A 19,468-nucleotide genomic window follows, 5' to 3' on the forward strand; every position below is an offset into this window, starting at 1 on the left:
AAAGATGAGGCCTCGCTAGTATGTTAAGTTATATGTTTATTGTAATTGAAAATTTCATGACAATATTTTGCCTATACATCAAATAATATACTTTTTTTTTTGTAATTTGTTGGGTTTAATTAATTCTAATGAATTTGTACATTTTGTTATAATAAAAAAAATGTTTGCCATAACATATATATCTGGCTAGTTATTATTGGATGACATTATTATTATTATTATTATTATTATTATTATTAGAAACAATTAGATATAATAAATAACCCAGCATAGTTATACATGGGATTAACCAACCAGTTGGATTAAAATAACCCAGCATGTATTCTGTCCAATATTTACCTAGCACTGGATTGTCAAACCACTCACAGTGGGTTGTTTTCCACTAGAATGTTCTAGAGTGTAACAATACAACCTATTCATTGTGTCCTTTCTGTTTTATTTATTTATTTATTTTATTATTATTATTATTTTTATATTATTACCAATAACAGAGTTAATTAAGGTTGATGACGGACACACACACACATTTATTTTCAACTTTATTTTCTAGTTATAACCTTATAACCTTATTTTCTCTGATGGGTCAGGACTTTCTGAATTAAAACTGCACGCGACCGTACTAAGTAATCGGTCGAAATGCGACTTATTCTTCCATTTAGTTCGCTAGTATACGTTTTTGGCCGCACAACAATGACGGAGCATACCACGTGATTTCCGTCGTTGCTATGGATACAGATCTATCCGCGAGGACGCGTAGTTTGGCTGTGTTGTTGTTGGCTGAATTAGATAAACTGAACTATGGACTCGTGTGAAAGTGAGGATTTGGAAAAGTTCTTGACGAACGTGGACCGAATAAGTGCGTGTTATGTCTTTTTACCGAGCTTGAAATCCATTTGAGACAGTATACATGCTAACCTGTAGGCTTGGGAAATTACTCTAGGTGCTGTAACGTCACTCATTTCCGCTTTTGTTATTAAAGCGCGCGCAGAAAAGTGAGTTTTGTGAGCTGTTCTGAGTGTGAGTGAGTGTGGCTCTGTCTCGGTACAGGTGAGCTGGTGAAGGAGCTGAACTCTGCTGATGTGGCTGCTCAGGAGAAAGCTATGGAAAAGGCAGATTGCCTGGTTGCCTCAATGGAAAAAGAGAAAGCGAGCAAAAGTCACATAGACAGGACAGTTATTAATCCCAATCCCTCATGTGTGAGCAGACCAGTGGTAAATAACACTATATTTACTCTTTAATCTTTACCTACTCATGCATGCAAGCATTATATACTGCAGTAGTGTCTGTTTGTCCACTTGGTGAAGTGAACATAGTTTGTATCATAATCTGAAGGTCCAATTATTTTTTTCTTTATTATTATTATTATTATTATTATTATTATTATTATTATTATTATTATTATTTATGAAGAGTCTTACAGTTGTTTTCAGTGGTATATTAACAATCATTTTATTTTCTAGAATGCAACTTATGTACCCAGTGAAAGTCCAGGTAGGTTTACTGCATACTCCACGGGACTGTCTCAACTGCTTTTTAAATCAGTTTCCATGCCTTGCTTGCTTGATATTGCCCTCAGAGGATGAATAATTATTTATTTTGCACAAGACTAGACTTGTTTTAATGTCTGTGGTTTTTTAGAGAATTTTATGAGATCTTTAGAAAAGGATGTAGAGGAGAGAAGACTGAGGAGACAAGTGAAAGAGAAGCATGCAAACGGTTTGTGTGTGTGTGTGTGTGTGTGTGTGTGTGTGAACTTCTTATTTTGAAATCATACCAATGTTATACAGCTGCATTTCTATACACGGTCACCACCTTTCTTTTATATAATGCGCAGCCTTAAAGGAGAAAGGAAACAAGGCGTTTGCGCTGGGAGACTATGAATTGGCTGTCAAGATGTACACAGAAGGTCTAGAACAGCTTCGTGACATGCCGGCCCTTTACACAAACAGAGCTCAGGTTCTCAGGGCCATTCTTTTTGTAAAGCATTATTTCGTTCAAATAGATTGCGTGTATAAAATGATTAAAATCCCAGTGATGGTATGTTTGCTTTCTCATGGATCCTCATCCTGCAGGCCCATATCAAGCTGGAGAAGTATAAGGAGGCTATAAGTGACTGTGAGTGGGCCCTGAAGGTAAGTGTAACTGTGAGTAAAGGTGTGCCAGAGGTGCCCTCTCATTCATCATAGTGTCAGCTCAGCTACTCGTCCTTTTATCCCATCCTGTTTAGGGACTACTGCGGGCTGCTCAGGAGCAGTGTTTAATAAACGAAACGGTTGCGTAGATTTAGAAAACTGGGTTGAAGTTGTGCCTTGTTCTTATGAGCGATGTAACATTGCTCTGAATGCACCAGCTCTTAAAATAGACGATAGATCAATAGGTTCTTAGTGTTAAAGCATTACTCCAAAAAAAATAAAAATAAAAAAGTCATTAATAGGCAGTCGAATGAATCAGAAATGAATATAAAATAACCTGGAAGCCTTTCTGAGGAAAACACTCAGACTCACACTTGCAGGGTTCTACATAGAACCTTTAAGGATTCCCTCAGAGGGACAATCGGAAATATGTATTAATGAATTTTAACAAGTGCCCTTAGACTTCCATTATACTCTAAGCATGTTTCTAGTTTCAGTTTCCGCAACAGGAGAATTCGAAAATAAAATTCTTGACCAAACTCACTACAGATGCAATGAATAGACACTAAGTTGATGAACTGCTGACATGCCCAAGTAGCTAACAATGCTTATTTTCTATTTTCTAACACAGTGCAACCATATGTGTATTAAGGCATACGTCCACATGGGAAGAGCACATCTAGGGCTAAAAAATTTTATTGAGGTAAGAACAGCTGGCTGCTTTGAATACTCACATGCAGGTTATGTATACGATGTGGAATTCTTCATTCTGGCCTCCTTTCTGATTAATAATCTTCCCTCTATATTATCTCCATATTTCATTAGTCCAGGCTGTGTTATGGAAAGATATTGGATATAGCGCCAGAGCGTGAAACCCTTGTGAAAGGTAAGACATAATATCAAGAGGTGTACAGTATGTGTAATACCGTATATGGTGACATTTAAGTTTTCTACACTTAAGCCATCATGTTGTGCTGCCATGACAACATGAAGTGTGTGCACTCTCTCTTTTTTCTGTCGTGGTCCCCCCCCACTCCCCTTTTTTTATTAATTTTTTTCTTTGCTTGACTGTACACAGCTTTGGAAATAATTGCATGGAAATGTGTCTGAAATCGCTTCACTATTTCAATCTCTTTACATATTCACGCATGCTTGGTAGAACATTGCCACTTGACATTTTAAATGAGTCGAAAGGATCAACCGTAATTTGCAACAACTAGGGTACAGCACTTTTTGTAGATCAGTCTGAACAACTGCAGACACAGTCCATGTTAACAGAAGTCATAGTTGTTGTCACATTCACTTTTAAAAAATAATTAGACAGAATTAGCTCTGCCCCCGTGACCCTGAAGAAGGATAAGCGGTATAGAAGATAGATGGATGGCGACATTAGCTCTGGAGCTCTTTGGTTTATTTGACAGTATAATACTGAGTTTGTCAATTCTTAGTAAAGGCCAAATTTTTTTAAAAAAATCCAGCTTTGTTAAAATTGAGAGAGGTTAGTTGGCTGAGGCCAGTCTAGAAAGAAGTGTGTTAAATATAGGCAAGATGAATTTGAGAAGATGTATGGGTTATGAATACAATTCAGTTCAATTCAGTTTTAATTGTATCGTGCTTTGAACAATGGACATTGTCCCAAAGCACTTCCCTCACGCAATCTGTGATCGGTTAGTAGTGCCTACTCAGTGTGGCTCAAGGTCTGCGTGGCGCAAAACTGTTTGTGGTATTTACAGTGCTGAGGCTATAATAGCAGTTGTACTCCTGGCCATCATGGCATAACTGTTCACATGAATCGAGGTCCAAAGCCATCTTTATGATTTTTAAGTGGTACCATCCTCAGCAATCCCAGTGACCTCCAGGCTGCACGACGTGGGGCCATCCTCAGCAGGAGCATGTAACATCCAACTGATGAGAACTCCAGCCAGAGAAGTAGGGCTTCAGGATGGATCAGGCAGGTCCGAAGAGCAGAAGGGGTCAGGATCATTGGTATCTCTGGAGTATCATGTGTAGCTCGACTGAAAGAGAGAAGGAGAGAGAAGGAACGAGAGGGAGAGATTATTAGGTATGGTTATTGTCCTGTAATGTTTAAGGACAATGTACCTTGCATGAGTGCCAGCAGGGACTCCGGCAAGACTAGCTATGACAGCATGATTAAAAGGGAGAGCCAGAAGGTAACACAGACATAAGAGCGCCTTGGGACATAAGGCAGCCTGCCACCCCACCATCAGCAAACCTGGGTGAATGTGTGAAAGGGGGAGGTGGGCTACAGCATCCAAACATCCCAGTTCAGCACAACACTCAATGCCTGTGAGCCTCTGTATCTGCTCCTTTACCTAAGAAAAAATGATTCACAAAAAGCTTGACTAAACAAACATGTTTTCAGCCTGGACTTAAACACTGAGACTGTGTCTGATTCCCGAACACTAATTAGAAGGCTGTTCCATAACTGTGGAGCTTTGTAAGAAAAAGCTCTTACCTCTGCTGTAGCCTTCACTATTCAAGGTACCAACAAAAAGCCTGCACCTTTTGATCGAAGATCAGTAGAGTAGTACAGAGAGTATGTTGTGAAATTTAGCTGAGTGCTGGAATAAATTAATTAGGTTTAATGTTTAAGACTGCTTTGAACGGATTTTTTGTCAATCCAGCTTTATAGTATAACAAACTCAGATGTTTTTGTATGTAAATTGTATTAGCATAATTATGTCCTTAAATTAAATATTATATAGTATTTTGTAATATTCAGTAATACTTAAAGGAATACCCCGGAGTTTTCCAACCTGATCGCTTTATCTGTAGTGCAAGAATTGAATGTATTTCCCTGTGTTGAGGAAAAAACAGAACCTGTATACATACGAAAAAGTATAAACGTCCAAGCTGCTTTCACATATGAAACATTTTGAATCGGTGTGTTTCCCCACAAATGAACCGCTCCGAGACCGTCTGAGCGAGGTGTTCTGGGCCCAGTTTGATTGCAGCGCGAATGTGATTTGACCCTGAATTGACCCAACTGCAGGAAGAGAACTGAACATGCCATGTATTTTGGGTTGTGTGCAGCATTTTCATGTTTTTTTTTGCAGATGTGAACTGCTAAACTGAGCCAAAGAACAGAGTTGTAGCACTGCAGAAATGTGAGCCGCTGTTGTAATTTGGACCAAGAAACGATAAGCGAAAACAGTGGATGCGATACACAGTTATTTATATTATTATCCATCCGTCCATCCATTTTCCGTAGCGTTTATCCTACACAGGGTCACGGGGAGGCTGGAGCCTATCCCTGGGAACTCGGGGCACAAGGCGGGGGACACTCTGGATGGAGTGCGAACCCATTGCAGAGGACAATCACACACACATTCATGCATTACGAGCAATTCGGAAATGCCTACAGTACAACGCATGTCTTTGGACTGGGGTAGTTACCCGGAGGAAACAGGGGAGAACGTGCAAACTCCACACACACAGGGTGGAAGCTGGTTTCGAGCTCCCAACCCCGGAAGTGTGAGGCAAACATGCTAACCTCCATGACCCCTGTCTTCTGATCCATAGACCTTTATGATTAAAATGTTGGTGTATTGACAGAGTTCAACAACTGTCCTTAGACAGATTCTAGACATAGATTTTTTACTTTTCACTGAAAAGAACAGTGTGGAGATTCCTGTCATGGGTAATCGCACGTATGCAGAGAGACGATGACATTATTCCTTTAAATCAAACACTGACAGGCAGTAATACTGCATCCGCGATATGAATGGCAGTCCTTTCCTATCTCTGCTGCCACTATAGATTATCTGACACGAGTGGATTTGGAAGAGAAGAAGTCCCTTCAGGAACAAACAGCACTCAAGGAGTTGAACGATGGAAAAGAAGGGGCTGTGGCCATTCCTGAGTTGCTGACAAAGCTGGACAGACCCAATGAGCACACCCTCTACTACTGCAGTGGCGTTGAGCTTCTCACACAAGCTGTTAAAGACAGTGAGTGCACATAATGCTGAATTTATGGTCTATGTCCTCTTTAGATTATTTTTCATCCTCTGTCTCACTTATTGTGTCAAATAATCTCCATTCAGCTTTGTGTGTCCTTATTTAGTCCTATACATTTGTGAATGTGTACTTATGCCTGATTTGGCATTACCCTCAGAAGCCAAGCCAATATTTGTTCTGCTTTGTGGTCAAGAGAGAGAGTAGAGGAGTGTGGGTGTAGATGTCTCATCGATTCCCCTTTGCGCGTCATTAACACTTTCTCATGAGGTTCATCCATGCCATTGGTTATAGAGGCAACCTCTGATCCCTTTAAGAGCAGGAATGAAGCAGAAAGAGGTAGCTAGGTATATTCTTTATGTTCTGTTCCTATCAGTATGTCAACATCTGAACAGCACCAATTGCTTTATGGTGCTCGGTAGCTCAGATTTGATCTCAGTAATGCAGCTTCCAAAGAAGTCACTTGATATTACAAACTAGAAACTTGCCTTGTTCACACAACAAAGGGCTAAGTTTAATAAATTTGTTTTAAAAAAGTGGCTCAAAAAGTGACTAAATTAAATAAAGTGTATTACTGCTAGAGAGGTGTTTCTAGACTATTTTCTTAGCTGCTTGTTATCAGTGAAAGCAGAATGAAGGCCATGTCCCGAAGTCATTCCTACAAACCACGCAGCCGTGAAAGCTTTTAAAATGAAAAGATCCCAGCCCATACTCTGAACAGGGAAGATACCCGAACAAGGCCTTTTGTGAGCTATTTTCTTTCTGCAGAAGGTATACTGCTTTTGGCTAGATAAGAGAACTGTCCCTGACTCCTAATGAGTTTTTGTTTATTTCTCTCTCTGTCTTTGTCTCTTTTGCCCTTGACTATAAGGGATTTTGTTTCTGAGACTGGCCAGGGTGGTTCTGCATTGATACATGGCTTTCACTGCATTTGTTTCGATTACAATGACGGCATTTTTTCACTCCTCTTAGGTACTGGGCAGACGTTATTCCGATTAAACAATGGCTTTAGTGTCATCGCTGGCAATAAGAATATAAAGAGGTACGATTTAGAGAAAATACATCTGACAGCCTGATCGCTTTGAAAGGTTTTCTTGCTAACTCCTGTAGGAATTCCTTCAGTCTTTTGATGCAGCAAAGGTTTTCCCGTATGTGTTCACAGCAAATTGTGCAAACCAGCCCTTAAATGATTACAGCTTTAGATGTCTTAGACAGCTCTCTTCATCAGCTAACTTGTTGTGGACTAATTTCTAAACGAGTGAATATGAATAAACTACTATGAATATGTATGGAACTCTGTTTTTTAAATTTATTTATTTGATTTAATTATTTTTTAAAAATTAAAGTGCACTTAGGTTTTGTTGTAATTCAACAAGATCTGCAGCAAATGTTAAGCATGGATAAGTGTGTTATAAATCCCCTCTTTTTTTAGACATCTTTGTCTCTTTCCAGCTGTCTTGCACAGACTTCTAAGGAGCTGCACAGCGAGGAGCTATGTGTTTCTGTCCTCAGATTATGGAGAATGGTTTGCAGTGGAAATGGTAAATAATTTTTTATGTTTCCATTTGTTCATTTGGCAGACACTCTTGTTCAAATCAGGCAGAATATAATCAAAGTATAGAGTTGTAGAGGGAGCAAATCTAATTTTTCACTGCAGATTTAACACAGAGGTTTGGAGAAATTAATAGTCCCTGCCTGAGGCCCTGAATTCTCTGGGATAGGCTCCAGGCTCCCCTGCAACCCGGTGTAGGATAAGTGGTATGAAAAGGGATGGCTGGTTGGATGTTTATAGAAATGTTGTATATAAGCAATATCGCACTTGCAATTGTGTGGATATACTGAATATCAGCCAGAATGTTTTGATTTGTACATTCTCATTAAAGCTGCTTCTGGTGAAATTGGCATCTCTTCATCTTTAACTTCAGCACTCAGAAGTGTTGGTTTGTCACAAACTACAAATCATACAAGTTTACAAATCAGGATTTATCTCCGCTAAAAGAAATCCACAATAGTGTTTTTGGACGTGTATTGAGTTTCATTCCTGTTTAGTGTTAGTTCCATGTAGGTTTCTTTGTAAAACATTGCAACACCATGAGTATGCCCTCAAGTGTAGTGCATAGGCAATTTGGTATATTTGACCTATAGGCCAACCAGAACAGCTGAATTACAGCTATGTAACCATGCAAATGCTCAGTCATTTGGTATATGGATTAGCAGCCTTGGTTCTTTCATTTCAAGGAGACTGCACCCAGTTGTGCGCTCGGGGAAGCCCATCCAAGTGCCACAGCTTGACATTTAGTTCAAAGCAGAATCACAGAGCTTAAATCTTCACTGCTTATATCGAGTGCATTAGAGTGGGAAGCGTAAGAGCAGGCACTGATGATGAGACTTCAGCTGCCTGGATAGATAACAGTTCTAAAGACATATTTCTCTAGTTTATTATCCTAGCTTTTCAAATGGGGAAAATTCATTGGTAGTCTCTACAGGAATAATAAACTTGTGCTGGTGCATTCAGTTGTTTGCTTGTGTAGGAGGATTGTGTGTCACAGGCTGGTTCATTCATAATGTAGCCAGAAAAGAAGCAAGTTCTAAAAGATTACTTGTCATGTCAGAAATGTTGTAGTTCTGGATATAAATGTTCTGAGAACACTGACTCTTGTATTGCAATGCTGTCACTTACAGAGGAGAATCAGCAGCTGTTACTGCATTGTCCCAGCACAAAAGAACAGATTGTCCAGTTGTTAACCTCAACTTCCTTAGCAGTCCAGCAGGAGTGTTTAACTCTAGTCTGCATGTACTGTCAGACGCAGCACGGGAGACGCTTGGTAATTGAAAACCTCGATCTGCTCAGGTAAAAGGTTTTCTGTTCTTGGAGAGCATTAATCAGTTTCTTATTATTCCTACTAGTATAAAACACAATGGGGTGTGCTGTAATTATCAATATCGCATGAGCAAATTGCTTAATTGGCTATAACTTAGCAGCAGGCTATCAAGTGAGTGTGGCTTCTTTCCATTGGCAGAGCAAAAATAAACAGAACATTTGGCCATATTGTGTTGGTTTTTGAGGTTCGAATCCTGCCTCCGCTCTGTCTGCGCACGTTCTCCACATGCTTCGGGGGTTTCCTCCGAGTACTCCGGTTTCCTGACCCAGTCCAAAGACATGCGTTGTAGGCTGATTAGCATTTCCAAAATGTCCGTAGTGTATGAATGGATGTGTAGCGTGTAACTGTGTCTGCGATTGTGCCCTGAGGCACCTCGTCCAGGGTGTCCCTGCCTTGTGCCCTGAATGATCTGGGATAGGCGACCCTGCGACTCTGTTTAGGATAATCGGTATGAAAATGGATGGGTGGATGGATGGATTTCATCTTCATCTGATGAGCTTTCGTATTTTAAGTCAAAAGATATATTCCTGAACAAGTATTATTTGCCATATTTGCTGATGATGTCGCTAACACTACTCTAGTAACCATTTCAAACTAGGAAGTGGAATTCTATTTTGCGAGCATAGATGAGTGGAATGATACACACAGAGAAACATCTCAGTGTGGTTATAATTAGTGCACTGGAAAAAACTGTTGTATAATATGAAAATAATCCAGTGATTTGATGCATTGAAGTTTATTAGTTTTCAATAACGCATCTTGAAGTGTCTTATTCCTTTTATACCACAGCTATTTGTCAGTGATAATATTTCATTTGTTAATGAATGATGCATCATATTTTGAACCATTTATATTTACAGTATCTCACAAAAGTGAGTACACCCCTCACATTTTTGTAAATATATGATTATATCTTTTGATGTGACAGCACTGAAGAAATGACACTTTGCTACAATGTAAAGTAGTGAGTGTACAGCTTGTGTAACAGTGTAAATTTGCTGTCCCCTCAAAATAACTCAACACACAGCCATTAATGTCTAAACCGCTGGCAACAAAAGTGAGTACACCCCTAAGTGAAAATGTCCAAATTGGGCCCAATTAGCCAGTTAGACCAGTTACTGTGAATAACAAGTTGAATGGAGAGTTTTTATTTGCATTTTTTTCAGAATTGTGGAATTAATTATTATTAATTTAAAAGGAGGTATAAAAGGCATAACTATTGGTATCAGTTATAGGTATCGGATGATTTCACTCTGAATAATCGGCTATTGGTGTCGGCTGAGATATTTAGTATCGTTGCATCTCTAATAGAAATGATAACATATTAGAAAAAGTGCATTAATATAAACCTGTGATTTGAATTACAGCCAGCACTACTGTCTGAGCCATGCTGTTATAGAAAATTTATTGACATCTGGCCAATCACTTCAGAGAATTCAACAGTGCTGTGGTATAGCAGATAATAATCTATTGTAATTCACTTTTCTGAAAAATATGCACTTTGCTTCTGAGATCTGATTTCTTATCTTTAATTAAACTTGTCTGATGAAGTCACTTATTGAGTCTATTTTCTTTCTGGCTTTTACCTGTAGAATGGTAGAGCTCTTGATGGACTGCGTTTGCAAAGAGGACAAATCAGGAACCATGGCCCTGGCTATTCTGGAGAACTTGGCTGGAGAAAATAAGTAATGCCCCATGGATATATTTACTTCCCCCTCGTAGCCGCTTGCCCTCTGTGCACCTCACTGCAATCTATCAACCTGATGGCAAGAGAGGAGCAGCTTCTTCATGAAATCCTGCACATTACCCACATGGGAATCCATTATGCATCCGAAGCATTTAAAACCAAGACCTATTCGAATTCATTCAAATGAATAGCCAAGGCCTTGTTAGAATGCCAAATGAACCAGTATGAAGCAAAGCAATCCATCACAGCTCAGTATTTCACCAGTCCTCTCTCTGAAAGAGAGGAACTCCCCCCCCCCCCCCCCACGCACACACAATCCATTTGACCTCTAATCAGAGTAGTAAACAATTGATCACACTTATGGTTTTAACTGTTTTTTGCCATGATTAGTAGTCTCAGGCAAATTCCACACTCGGACCAAATCCAGAGTTTTAGGTCATATGGTGTGATGCTGTCAAGGACACATGATTGAGTGCTTCTGTGAGTTTTAAGATAAGAACCGCTACCTCTAGAAATTTCAAGCATTGGATATGGTATGTGACATGGTGCAGTAAATTTCCTTTCTGTGCTACAATTCAGACTGGCCTTCACTACAAGCCCAACATACACATTTACAAGATTGTTGGTGATAGTATGATAGATTGCAGTGACCACCAGGAGTGACTGCATTTTTCATTACATGAGGCTCAGACCCAAGACATCAGTTAATTGGAATATTTTGTGAGCCACTTTACAAGAAAATGAGTAAATATCCGTGATAAATTAATTGCTGCAAAGCCTCAAAAGATTATCAGCAACAGGGCCCCATATTTCTCCTTGCAGTAGCAAGGCACACTCATCAGTAATTCAAAGATTTACAGGCTCTGCTTGGATCAGTGGTCACATTGGGAAAATACACTCTTTATATTCCAAGCCTGAGGCTCAATTTGCATACCATGGAGACACTGTAGAGTTATCAGAAATATAGCATAATTTTGTGTGTGTGTGTGTGTGTGTGTGTGTGTGTGTTTGTTTGCAGGTTTCGAATCCAGTCCAGAGAGAGCATTACAAAGGTTTTTGCTCCTCCTTTTGAGCATTTGCTGGTAATGAATCTCCGAGGTCCTTCTGATTTGTTTAGTCATTACTCTTTGAGTTAATTGTATACTGGAGTTTTATTTTATCTATAGGAAAATGTTGCAGGATCCAGCCAAGACTTGCTGCCCTGCTTAATTTCTGTGATTGGGGCCATGTCTGTGGATGAAGTCATTATTAACAAGCTGGCAAGCCGTGAAGAATTTTGGAAGAGCTTGTTTTCAGCCATGGTAAATTTGATCATCTAATATGATGAAGTTTGTCCTTGAACATCAGTGAATAACGATAATATTTTCCCAGCTTGAATTTTGATTTTGAGTTTAAGCTCATTTTCACATTACATTGTATGAGCTGCAAAACATCAAAATGCTTTTTGATGTTTGCACATCTTCACAGGACACACATTTAATTTTTTTTCAGCAATGTCAAGATGAAATAATGTTTTTACTCCAGGGGTGGTGTGCTAGCTGTGAATACAGAAATGCTCTCTATCCTCTCCTGGGCCTGATGATCAACATAGCCTCTAATCAAACTCCGATCATTCAAGTAAGAGGCTGGCTGAATCTTCGGATCAATGCAATAAATTGCAGTATTTCCAGAATATTGTTTGGGGGGGGATGTCTTGAGCTGTGAATCCAGAATGTACTGTTTGCACCCCCCCCCCCCCCTCTTCACTTTGCTGTAATCAAGTCCAAAAAAAACTCCCACTGAGAGTTTGGTATGTGTTTGTCACACAGGAGTATGCTGTTGTGGGCTGTAAAAGATGTGTGGATCTGCTTAGTGATCCTGATGGTGGCATCATCACGGTAAGGATATGTACCAACCAACACCCCTCCCCCCCAGGCTTGACTGTAGCAGACTCCCCAGCTCCCACTCAACTGCTCATTCTTAGCTGTATCATTCTGACTGCTGATTTTCAGGTCATCTGCTGTTTTGCACATTTTTTCCAATTTCTGTTTTTAAACCTCCCCTAACTCTACTATATTTACTCTAACTGCTTAGATTCTGCACCTCATTACTTGTCTGAAATGATACCCTACAAGTGAAAAAGTTGTGTCTCGTTAGGCAGCAATTTTATTTGATAATGACCATATTGCACTTACAATGCTTGCTCTGCAGCCTTCTCTTTGCAATAAAGTTATTTGCCTGTCCTAAGAACTGTTTCTTTTTGATGGAACAGATGTGTTTTCTTAATATATTGATGTTTTCGCATCATAACCTCAAGTCAATTCTGTCAGTATGCAAGGAAGCATTCATAATGATCCCTGTAGCAACCCTAGGCATAAGCTCAGGGACAAATTTCTCTGTATCTGACAGATATCTATGTAAATCAGTCTTCACATGTAGTCTCCCTGGCTTTGCTTTCTTAGCAGATCATATCCCGCAATCTGTTACACAATGTGCAATTAGGGTGAAACAGCAACACCCTGGCTTGCCCATATGTTGAATAATGGAGTGGATTGTTTACCTGGAATAGCAACCTTTCAGTGCTCAGATTATACATCAGCACAGACTAGCTTACTGTTGTCCTCCTGCTAGGATGCTAGGCTGCTGTGAAACACTCTAACTGTCTGAGAGTGATGGTGCTGTTGCTCAGGAATGACTTTGTTTATCGCATAATTTTTTGTTTGCCCCTTCTCACTGGCATTAGAGAGCAGCGGGATTGCTAAGCGTGGTCCTCCCCAAATCAGCTGCTCTCACTCAGGAAATTGTGCAGCAAGGAGTAGTAAAGAAACTGCTCAGGATTCTCAAGGTATCAAGTATTCACTTTCACCACTGTCAAAAAAACAAAACAAAACACTGTATGCCAATTTTTAACATGACTGTTACCAAAGAATCTGTCAAAAGATGCAACATTAAGCTTAAAACCATATGCACAGAATGTTGTGACTAATCTCACATACAGTGTTGACACTCTGACCCTGTGTGGAGCCATATGTCCAAAAGATTCATGTCACTCCTGCTAATTACAGTACATTCTGTATTACAGTTAACGTTTTGTAGCTGCCAGTAACATCCTGGTGTCATTTGACTTATTTACATCTAGTATGTATGAAAATAGCATATAACATATATTATTAAACACTCTTACATTCCAAAGATGACATCTGTAGGGTCCATAGAGTCTAAAATGTGTGCATAATGCAGCTTTGACTGACCTGCAGAATCAACTGATATGAACCTTGGATTATTTGGAACAGCAGGTTGAAGGCACAAATGACATCCTAATCCCAAGGCACTGGTGGTGTCATAAGATCATGGCACTGATTAAATCCTAATCTGAAAGCACTGGTGGCATCCTAACCTCAAGGCAATGGTGGCATCCTAAACCCATGGTACAGGTGGCATTATAGTCTCAAAGCACTGGTGGCATTTCAATCTCAAAGCACTGGTGGCATTTCAATCTCAAAGCACTGGTGGCATCCTAAAATCAAGGGAGCATAACTGGGAGCATCATTTTCTCAAAGCACTGGTAGCACCTTAATCTCAAGTTACTGATGGCATCCTAAAATCAAGGCAATTGTGGCATCCTAATCTCAAAGCACTGGTGGCCTCCAAAGATTAAGGTCCTGGTGGCATCTTAACCACAAGGCATTGGTGGCATCCTGATGAGGATTGATGCGATTTCAGTGCTTTGCATAAATATTCATCCCCCTTGTACTTGTCCACATTGTGATCATTGGCATTTTACCAGTTTTTATGACTGAGGTTAAGTGATTTTGCCAGTCAGTGTCCCATATTGAACAAGTCACACACACAATGGATCCTGCAGTTGTTGACCTAGAAGGTTGGAAAATCAGTGTTGTGTTCTGCTGTAAATAACGAACAAAATGAAACCTCAGACAATCCGGTTTCATGCTACAACTAAGTATATTATCTCTAGACTATCAACCTTAGTCCTATCACAGTTTCAGATTCAGTTCAAATGGACTTTTGGTCCATTTTTAAACATTTGTTAAAAGATAAATAAACATCAATTAACATACTGTTGAGAATCAGTTGATAAACTGGTCATGACGGTCATAAATAAAGACGAGTATAAAGTATAAAATAAAGCATTGCCAGCTGTAATTTAGAAATATTCACATCATCAGATTACTAGTGCAAAATGACTGAGCCAAACTAGCTTCAGAGCCCTCCACTAATATTGGCACCCTTGGTAAATATGAGCAAAAAAGGCTGTGAAAATTTTTCTTTATTGTTTAACCTTTTGATCTTTTGTTAAAATAATTCACAAAAATATATTTGAAGTATATTTCCATTAATATTTGGGTGACTAGAAACAGGAAATTGTTCAACCTTGACTTCCTGTTTCACAGGGGTATAAATATGAGGTAACACATTGTCCAAATTTCCTTAGTCATTCATAACAATGGGTAAGACCAAGGACATTGACAGTTTTACATCTGACAGAATCTTGAGCCAACTTTAAATAACAGCATTAATTACTTTTGCTTTGTGTCACAAATGGATACCATCATGAATGCGTAATGTGGTGAAGTTTCCTGAAAAGCTTAAAGTACTTCTTTTCATTCTATCAGGGTGAAGGGCAGACAAGCTCGAGATACTCAATTAAAGCTCTGGCAGTGTGCACTGCCTCTGGCCAGCAGGCTTGTGAAGAGCTGGTAAAGCTTGACATGAGTAAGTACTGAGGGCCAGAGAAATGTTATTGGAGTGGGGTACAACTATTAAACAAAAATGAGCCTAAATAAAAGCTAATTGAGTCTGAAATACTCAAGTAAAAGGCGAAGTTAAGTAAACTATAAACAAAAAGGTAGAGTAATTAATTTATGAAAAAACAGTATAGCAAGAAAGTATAGCAAAGTAGGTTTGGTGAACATACAGTAACTTTGTGTGAATTATACATACTTGTTTATTCAGGGCTGGTGACCATGAGGAAGCTCCTGGGCAGCAGTGATGAGTTGGTGGTAGGGAATGCTGCTCTATGTCTAGGACACTGTTTGGCGGTGCAGGGAGCCGCAGCCAGTCTCTTGGGCACAGATTGCGTGATGCTCCTGCTGCGCCATGTGGCTGGTAAAGCTAATAGAGCTGACGTGCAGCAGAACGCCGCCATCACTTTGGGGAAACTGTGCAGAGCCGAGCCCAGGTATTTAGAAGTGCCCTTTCCATCATCCTGATCATTATACCAATTAGTGCTGTGTTTCTGACCCAGCTATTACCCGCATTATTCTTGATTATCATTCCTGCTTCATTGTGGGTGATCAATAAAATGCAAGGCAGTGCTACTCTAATAAACGAATGCAATTGTTGCCCTCATTATCTGCAGAGTTCACTGTGTATCCATAGTCACGCAGTTATTAATATTGCACAACGTGGACATGAGTGGTAAAAATATTTGGATTCCCTCCTTTTCTCATAACTTCAGCCTCCTTCGGCTATAACCCTAATTTACATTTCAAAATCACCAGTTTTTCCTGGAACACACTGACTCCTTAAGAAATATTACTTTTCTAGGGGATATATGCAAAGAAGGGATTACAGGGATTCGGCAGGATTTGGAGTTTGGAGTTCCAGACAGCATTAGCACTATCTCCAAATTAGGTAGCATCTCCTAAGAGTTTCTGAACTCTGTTATGTGAAGTAAAACAAAAAAAAAATTACTCACTTTAGTAATAAAATGAGATTATTTCATTATAAACATTGTTGTCTTATATTAAGTCCATGGGAATGCCTTTCTCAGACTATAAGTGGAATAAAATCATAAAGGCCCACAAGATTTGCTTATGAGATGTGAGCTCTCGATTAGAGAAGTTCAAGATTCTAAATACACATTAGTAGACTCCTTGAAGTCTCATTCTATCTTGATCTCATTTTCTGATGAAGGAATTCCCTAGTGTACAAAAACTGACTAAACTAACATTGTGATTCAAAAGGTGATAAACAGTACTAGCCACTTTAATAGGAACACGTATAGGCACCTGCTTATTTATACAATTATCCAATCAGTCAGTCAAGTCACAGTATTAAGTAGAAATTAACGTTCACATCAAACCTCAGAATTGGGATAAAATTGAGATCTAAGTGACTTTGTTGGTACCAGACAGGCTGGTTTGAATATTTCAGAAACTGCTGATCTGGGATTTTCATTCACAATGGTCTCAAGAGTTTACACAGAATGGTGTGAAAAACAAAAAAGGTCTAATGAATGGCAGTTCTGTGGGTAGGAATACCTTGTTGATGAGTGAGGTCATAGGAGAATGGCAGCAGAACTGCAGAAGACAGCAAGGGTTCTCCTGCCAGCCCAGAACAGGTGACTGAGGCTACAGTGGGTTGAGGCTCACCAAAATCAGACAGCTTACGATTGGAAAAACTTCACCTGGTCTTTTTCTGAAACTGTCAGGAAACTTGAACCTGTGCCCACTGTAACCTCAGATTCCTGTTCTGGCTGATAGGAGTGGAACCCGATTTGGTCTTTACATGATGTCACATGTTCAATTGTACAATTCCATGCAAGTCTTTCACATGTGACTACATAGTACTCACATAATCACATGTGAAAAACGTATGATTGGATGTGAAATGCAGTTGTAAATGTGAGAGTTGTATTTAAGAAAAACACTTAAATAGAAAAATAAATAGGCTATTTAAATGCAACTTATCAGTATGTAATTGGGTAAATTCTCTTTTAGAAGGTCAGTAACAAAACGTGACATTTTACGAATCGGATGCGATATCAAGATTAGTTGTTCGTGAGGAGGCATTTTGAAACGCACTCATCTGCTTCATGCTTTAATTCACTGTAAAATCTGTCTTGCAGCCATTGCATTTATAACAGCTAATGGGGCAGCTCAGCAGGAGTGACCTGTTTAAAAATTTAAAGTTTTCAGTTATTTCACTTTTCAAGACCTTGCTGTAACTGGTTCTAAATAATGATGCTTCTTTCACACACTGGAAGTATGGGGGTGGCAGAATGCATAATTCCATGTAGGTCATGTTATAGGGATAATCTGGGTCTGAGACTACAGTAAGATGTAGTATGGGATCCGGCTCTCGGTGGACACAGACTGGTATCTGGCTAAGAGAGCAGCCTGTTTAGGATAGTGGCCAGTGAGACAGACAATATCCATACAGAAATCACCATATTAAAAAAATGGATATATGCAGAGTTGATGTTGTCTTTGGCAGCTGATACAGTATAACAGACAACCCCATTCACTTAGGCTGACTGTGCTTTGGTCTTATTTTCAGGCACATGGTGAAGCTCAGGGAGCTCAATGGTCTGGAGATCCTTCACTCCTGTATGAAATTGATCACGTAAGCCCTTCCACTTCATGCGGACACACCCACATGGACGTACCCTGAAAACCACAACCAGAACAATCTTCCTGATCTTAAAGTGAGAAACCTACACTGCACCGGGACTATCTTTATTACTCAGTTCTTCCCTGTGTTCATTTTAATTACCCAGCACTGACACTGGTGGACTAGAGTACACGCAGCCCAACGACAATTCAAGTTTCATTTTCCTCCCATCCCAAATAGCTGACTTTGCATGTTTATTTGGTTTCATTGCATTTTCCTTGTTTGTTGCCAAAACTGAGAAATTATAGCTTTTTCTTTATCGATTGTAATAATAAATAAAGTTAGATGTTTATTGTAAGGAATTGGAAAAATCCACACAGTATATGGAAATGCATAGACATTAAACTAGGTTCTTAGAGTTATGTAATTAATATTTAATTTGATATTATTTCAGGTTCACATAGACATACTTGTAAGGAATCACTAATCTGGTCAGAACCTAGTTTACAAAACTGACATCAGTGTTATGTTCTTTGGTCTGTACAGGGCATTACTTTTTAATTCAAATTCTTTTTCTTGTGCAGTAAAGTATTGGATCCTAAATTTTAAATGACATTAAAGCTGATTTATGAAAAGTAAATGCTTTGCTGTTTTGAATTTTTTTTTACCAAACCTCAGGCTCAGTCAAATTGGGAACTGAAGAGCTCATGAATAATCCTCTGAAAAAACTTACAGGCAATGAATCTATTCAATAATAATAATTGATTTTGTGAACATAGACTTATCATTGTAAGCTTTGACACAGATGGGAAATAATAATACTTAGAAGCCACTTGATTGAAGTGATGAATTTTTCCCCCGATGCATTTTTTTTTCATGTTTGGTTAATTAAATTGAAGTATAAATGAGCCAAGAGGAAGACATAGCTTTCAGGATGTTATTAGTCATACAAGAGAACAATACACTGACTGGGATAATTATAACTGTGTTTATAAAAGCAAAGTTTTGTTATGTTCTGCTTGCATAAAACAGTAGATTGGTAATTATGGAGTTAACTCTCATATGTATTTCTCATGGTTGGACATAAAGTTAAGTAAACTGCTTTTAAGGTAATTGTTAAATTTATACTAAACGGTAATATGCTATTTGGAGAATTCTTCACATGTTGAAGACTTAGGAAATAGATGAAGTAATCTGGAAAACACGCATGAAAATTCCACATAATTAAATATAAATGCAGTTTTATTTTTTTTAATTTGCAGCTTGACAGCTCTAGAATATTTACAGTTCTAGTTTATTCATTCGGGAATCCAATGTATTTAAAGAAATGTTTTCTCTGAAACTAAAAATTCTGACGGCTCAATTCTCAGGCTTTTTTCTCTGCATTTTAGTGTTGGATCTGTGTTTTTGTTTCAAAAGTTAGAAATTAGGAGTAAGGATTTGCAAGTGTCCCTGCA

At 38.9% G+C, this 19,468-nt stretch overlaps 1 protein-coding gene across 3 annotated transcripts; it reads left to right on the forward strand.

Annotated features, from left to right (window-relative positions):
• The first annotated feature begins 452 nt into the window (after window positions 1-452).
• Window positions 453-18,651, forward strand: ttc12 (tetratricopeptide repeat domain 12). 3 transcript variants are annotated; one of them, XM_053646931.1, is made up of 21 exons: window positions 453-856; window positions 1,048-1,211; window positions 1,461-1,491; window positions 1,639-1,716; window positions 1,835-1,956; window positions 2,073-2,132; window positions 2,764-2,835; window positions 2,958-3,018; window positions 5,913-6,101; window positions 7,080-7,149; window positions 7,560-7,648; window positions 8,790-8,958; window positions 10,582-10,674; window positions 11,695-11,758; window positions 11,843-11,977; window positions 12,168-12,293; window positions 12,485-12,553; window positions 13,399-13,500; window positions 15,290-15,389; window positions 15,630-15,855; window positions 17,958-18,651. In XM_053646931.1, exons 1-21 carry the CDS (start codon window positions 799-801, stop codon window positions 18,025-18,027), a joined length of 2,148 nt encoding a protein of 715 aa, XP_053502906.1. In that variant the 5' UTR covers window positions 453-798; the 3' UTR covers window positions 18,028-18,651. The 3 variants fall into 3 exon arrangements, with proteins under 3 accessions (XP_053502906.1, XP_053502907.1, XP_053502908.1); XM_053646932.1 differs by having other exon boundaries at window positions 12,201-12,293; XM_053646933.1 differs by lacking the exon at window positions 5,913-6,101.
• The last annotated feature ends 817 nt before the right edge of the window (window positions 18,652-19,468 follow it).

This window comes from Ictalurus furcatus, chromosome 17 (assembly GCF_023375685.1).
Source record: "Ictalurus furcatus strain D&B chromosome 17, Billie_1.0, whole genome shotgun sequence".
NCBI classification, from domain to species: Eukaryota; Metazoa; Chordata; class Actinopteri; order Siluriformes; family Ictaluridae; genus Ictalurus; species Ictalurus furcatus.